This window comes from Triplophysa rosa, linkage group LG16 (assembly GCF_024868665.1).
Source record: "Triplophysa rosa linkage group LG16, Trosa_1v2, whole genome shotgun sequence".
Lineage (NCBI taxonomy): Eukaryota > Metazoa > Chordata > Actinopteri > Cypriniformes > Nemacheilidae > Triplophysa > Triplophysa rosa.
In genome coordinates, this window is record NC_079905.1 from 20,006,370 (window position 1) to 20,012,185 (window position 5,816).

General features: G+C 38.2%; 1 protein-coding gene across 1 annotated transcript; it reads left to right on the top strand.

Moving 5' to 3' along the window:
• Positions 1-1,420: 1,420 nt before the first annotated feature.
• On the top strand, positions 1,421-2,504 carry LOC130567325 (uncharacterized). The gene is made up of 2 exons (XM_057355333.1): positions 1,421-1,790; positions 2,078-2,504. The coding sequence occupies exons 1-2, from the start codon at positions 1,615-1,617 to the stop codon at positions 2,502-2,504; spliced, it is 603 nt and encodes a 200-aa protein (XP_057211316.1). The 5' UTR covers positions 1,421-1,614.
• Positions 2,505-5,816: the final 3,312 nt, after the last annotated feature.

Genomic DNA, 5,816 nt, shown 5'->3' on the forward strand with positions numbered 1-5,816 from the left:
ACACCCACTGCATACGCACTCTCAGCTCCTTCACTCTGGCTGAAATTCGGCACGAGGCACAAGCTAAGTCAGGGTCCAGGGGTGCTCCGATAAGATTGAGTTTGCATGCCTTGGTTACACAATAAAAACTCGCACAGTCCAAAAAAATAAAATAGGAGGCAAGATGAAGCGAAACAGTCCGACAGCCTCACTCGACAGTCCCCTATCGCCCACGTTCTGGCTGTCCTCAGCGTCTCGGCCCAATCTCCTCCACTCGATCCATTCTGCGGGGCTCACTCCAGAGACGACAGCATTCACTCTATCAGGAAAGTTGCTAAAATCAATGTCCGAGACAGCGCCGTAATAATTTCCAAACAGAAGAAAAAGTAGCTCACTTAACTGGCAGTGGAAGCGAATTATTCGACCGTCCGTGTAGATAGAATTGGCGTCCAATCAAATGTAGTTTAGATGGTTAGAGTAAGGTTAGGGTTAGGTTGTGGGTTAGGGTAAAGGTTTCGTAAGACTTGAAACACCAAGGATTTAGTCAAAACCAACAAGCCACGCCCACGGATCTGATGACGTGAGACTCGAAACACCAAGGATTTAGTGAGAGCCTTCTCCCCCCACGCCGGCGGTGCTCCTCACTTCCGCTTCCCGACGTAACAGCGTTTCTATGGAGCCAAAGTAGGGTCACATATATTGGCAACAAAAAAAGGTTTGCAAAATAAAAATAAAAATTTAGCAAAAAAATACAACTGCAAACCAAAATAATGAATCGCGAAATAAAACTTAACCCCTTTGAAATCCACTGTACCGCGGGCGATACACTGCATGTTTATGGGTTAACTTTGTGACATTAAAAAAACTCACGAAACAAAAAGCTAAACATGTCACATATCTTTGGAAAGCTGAGATTCTTGTGATTCAAATAATGTAAACCATTTAGGGGAACGATCAACACAGAAGGTACAATCAGTGTCTTTGTCAGACCACCAACAATCAAATAAACAACGACTAAACTGACGGAACTCATCTATGAAGCCTCCCGATTGCCCAATGATTCATAAAATTTCAACAAAAACGTTGTTGTTACACTGTAAATGCTCCAGTGATCTAATTCAATGAAATATTTAGCCCAAAAAACATTTATATATCCATAAACATCCACTGGAATGTGGTAGTGTGTTTCAAGTTAGCCGAAAGAGCAATCAAATCTTCAAGTGTTTTCTGCGGTGTAGCTTCTTTTCTATTGTAAACAATACGATTTGTTGATGTCAAAATGGCCTGCTGACCCCTGCACTTTGAATTGACACCTCATTTGAACCAATAGGTGAATCTAAGGGGTGTCATTAGGCATCAATAGCCAAGGAGCGCCCTGGATGACCAATGACACTGCCCTCAATTTGATGGACAACAGATTGATCTAATCGTCATCAGAATTTGCACATGACTGTCTTGTATGATAGCCAATGAGCTTCTGAAAAGATTAATATGCAGCTTTAGTGGGAAGATTCAATCTATCATGCAAAAAAGTCTGTGCGCAAATTACTGTAGTGACACGTGCGCCCGTGCGTAAAGAGAGCGTTGTAGAGTTTACAAGTGAAAGTTAGCGTTGAGAGATTATACAGGTGAAAAATGGCAAAAAGGATGATAAAAACAAAGTTTACACTTGACGAAGTTGTTGAAGAATGTACTCGGCGTAACAGTGATCAATCAGAGGATGACATTTCAGACGAAGAGAACGATGTTTCATCCATTGACACGGTTGCAGAGGACCTGTTTTTGGATGGCGGAGACGTCACTCTCGACAAGTAAGTATTTTATTTTATTATATTATATACCATATTTTACTGTGTATACTGAGTTATGTGTTTTGATGTGTTCCTGCATAAGTGTATATTGTTTATGCATGGGTGTAACTTATATGTTTGCGTGCGTGCATGTGTGTGTGCGCTCGTGCACTGGTGTATATGTCTGGATATGTGTGTGTGTTTCAGGTTGTTTGTGTGCATGTGTTTCTGTTTATATATGTGTGAGCATGTAAAAATATATCCAAATGTTTTGTAAACAATTTTCTCTTTGCATTTTGGTAACACAGACAATCAAATGAAACGGATGAAGACTGGGAGCCAAGCAGCAAAAAGCCATATACCAACAGGCAAGACGACAGCACCTCATCGGAAGATAAGCCCCAAACCTCACCTACCCAGAGAGATTCTGCCAGCAAAAGACCAAGAGGCATAGGACGGGCTAGAGGAAGAGGGAGAACGGCCAGCACCAGTGGTCAAGCTGAGATGTCAATCCCCACATCTGAAGAGAGATGGAATGATGTTGATGTTCCAGATGTGACACCACCACAACCCACCTTCAGACCCACCAAATCACCAGGCCCCCAGCTCATACGTACAGCTAACTACACCGCTTTACAGCTTTTTCAACTTTTTTTTACAAACTCTGTGTTACTGACAATAATTAAAAACACCAATGACTTTGGCTCAACTGCAGTTGGCTTCCACCAGCAGTGAAGGAGTACAACCGGTATGTATTATATAATCAACAATCTTTTATGCTATTTGAAATTAAATCAAATATGTGGCTCAGTGTTGCTTTTTCTTCCTATACAGGTTCATGGGTGGAGTGGATCTTTCAGATTCGCTGATCAATTATTACAAAGTCATCCACAAGACCCAGAGGTGGTATAAGACATTGTTTTATCACTTTATGGACATTGCTATTGTGAATGCGTTCTTGCTTTACAAGGATCTTACCAAAGGTAAAGGAGAGTTACCCATGCACCAAAAGGCATTCAGAGAGACACTTGTTGAGGAGCTGGCAGCAGCAGCAAAAATTCCTGCTCCATCGTCCACTCCACGCAGCAAACATCTCAAGCCTGTGCATATCACTGCACATAGCACCATGGGTCGTCTGAGGTGCAGACAGTGCCAAGCAAAGACACCAGTGAAGTGCTCCTCCTGTGACATACCGTTGTGCTTTGTGCCAAATCGTGATTGTTACAATGAGTGGCATGATGCCAATAACTTGTAAAATATAATTGTAAAATGTGTAAATAGTTATGGTCTTACATATTGACTTATATATGGTTTTATATAAGGTCTTCATTGAATCAATATATGTGGTCTTATGTTAACTTTTAATACCATAGCACTTGTTTTGTATCTGTACACACTATAACTTGTTTATGCTTCAGTTACTATGTGTCAGCAATTACTGGCAGTGAATCTGGATGAGAGATTGAATAGCACTTAGTGTAACCTTTCACTGGTGCCCAAAATTATGACTGTACAATAAAGCATTCAAAAATAGCAGCATTTTATGTGTTAACATTCAATGTGCTTAAAAGGAGTCATTTGGAGTCACCAAATGGCCTTTTTTGGGAAGCGCCTAGATATAAACTTAGAAAATCAGTGTTTTTACATACACTTATCTAAGGTATTGTTATCAAATTTGAAACTAGGCTTTCTAAGGCTTCATTCTGTGATCCCAATTTGTTTTCAAGCTAATACCTCTCAGTTGTAGTCATCTGCAGGCATTTTTTAACAAAAAAAATTTAGGCGGAATATATCTTATTTCCCTTTTCAATGTGTTCAAAGTTCTATTACTCAATACCAGTAAGACTTGTGATTCTGACTGTTAATGAACAAACCTCAAAGTGTCTCCTTTCAAAATATGCACAACCATACATGTACTCCAAAGGGTTAAAGAACAGAATACAGTTTACTTTGGGCATGCCTTTTTTAGGCGTTTTAGGTTAATTTTACAGGAATGCTAAGGTTAATATTAACGCCAATATTTTAATATTACATTTTAATCAATATTTTTAATTATCATAAGCAGATATCTTTGCAATATACTAGAGAGACTAAAGAATAGACAAACACAGAAGAGACAAGCATTTCTGTAAATTTCATCTAGTCCTGATGTCAATGTAGTTTACACAACTTATTTAGAATAATAGACCATGTCAAACTAAAGCATGAACTAAACTCAGAGCATTTCCTAAGATGATCTAGAACATCTGCAGTGCTCTCTTAAATGAAATACACATTTTTGAACAAAGCTCGTGTTTTCTCGTGTTGTGTCACGTGTGTGTTGTGAAACGCTCTTACTTGTAAACAAACAGTAAACAGTGAACCACACGCCCATCAACAAGTTTTCTTCCTTCTGTTCTTCAAATGTATATTTCTGCAAGCCCACGTCTCTGTGTCTAACAGGTAACGCGCATGTTGCTGTGTCTGACGAACAGGTCGCGCGGGTGCGCGCATATGGCGGGCATTTATCATTGCTGGCAAACAATATGACACATTTGCCTTTTTGATTGTAGGCCTATATAGATTAATATCCACTTCATCCAAAGATCTTGTGTTCTGCGTGTTCTTAAGCGCTACGAGGAGTGAGTAATCCTGCTTCAGATGATTCAGATCGTGCTGCGAACTGAACAAATCATTTGAACTGATTCATTAGCCTATTCAAATGGTTTTACCCATTGTTCAATTAATGCTTTCAAAAGAATCGACTCAAAAGAATCGATCACTCGGGAATGCCCGTAAAAAGAGATGACAACCTTGAAATAAACAACGCGTTTTAAAAAGCATATTTTAAAATGAAGGAACGAAGGAACGTCACGCAATGTAAGTTATGTAACGAAGTAAAAGTACAGATTTTCTATTAGAAATTTACTCAAGTAAGAGTAAAAGTACATACTTTTAATTTTACTTAAAAAGTACATATTCTCCTAAATGTTACTCAAGTAAATGTAACGAAGTAAATGTAGCGCGTTACTACCCATCTGCTCGACGGTGATCCTTACCACTACCTTATGACTTACAAAGGAATCAGGTGTTCTTAGACACTCAAATGTTGCGCAGAATTGCGTTTCCTGATATTGTAACCATTCATTTTGCCCAGTGTTTTACCACTCTTTTTTTAACATTTCTATTTTTTATTGTAAAGACTTTAAACCTCAAAGGCAGGACAACACGCTTTCATTGGTTTTCAGGAACGTTCTAATAGGAATTGTAGGGCACTTGGGAAAAATATGCCAACCGTTGTGCTAACAGTTAACATTCACTTACACACACAGCACCACAGTAACAACATCTGAAATGCAAATATCAGACCAAATCAATCTAGATCCAGCAAGTTTCTAATATGACCATGCACTCCTATATATACTGAGATCAAATAAATAAATGCCTTCCCATCTGACTATCCGTTTAAACCTTTCTTATATTAAGCATCATTATTCAAAACAATCTTTATTTACAAACCAAATAAATTTAATTTTGTTTTCCTCACCAAGATGAATTAAAACAAGATCTTGAATGCCTCACTCAGTGGTTGACATTCGCCATCTATTGGCTGGAAATGTAAATGCACTAAAGACAAAACACCGACTAGCTCTGTTCTAAAGAGCCACAAATTTGCTGCTATAGCATGATGATACTTTACCTTACCTGCAAGCATTATAAATACACAACACAAACACACCAACTGACAGGGTGCACATACACATGTACTGTAAGCCTTAACCAGTGTTGGGTAAGTTACTCCGAAAAAGTAATTAATTACTAGTTACTAATTACACATATTCGATAATGTAATTAGATTACTGTACAAGTTACTCTCTTCAAAAAGTATTTAATTACTTATTACTAATTACTTTCTATATCCTACATCAACCTTGATGAGTTAAGTGATTCAAGGATAGACATGAAACGGCTCTTTTAATTCATTCAAATAAATAATATAAAACTACATAAAGTATTATTATTAATTACAAATGTGAGAATTATACATTAAAGCACGGATTTTAAAGT

Excerpts from the sequence above, each read along its gene's own strand:
- LOC130567325 (XM_057355333.1), top strand. The coding sequence starts at position 1,615 with ATGGCAAAAAGGATGATAAAAACAAAGTTTACACTTGACGAAGTTGTT. Across the intron at positions 1,791-2,077 it reads GGAGACGTCACTCTCGACAA|ACAATCAAATGAAACGGATG; the intron begins GTAAGTATTTTA and ends TTGGTAACACAG.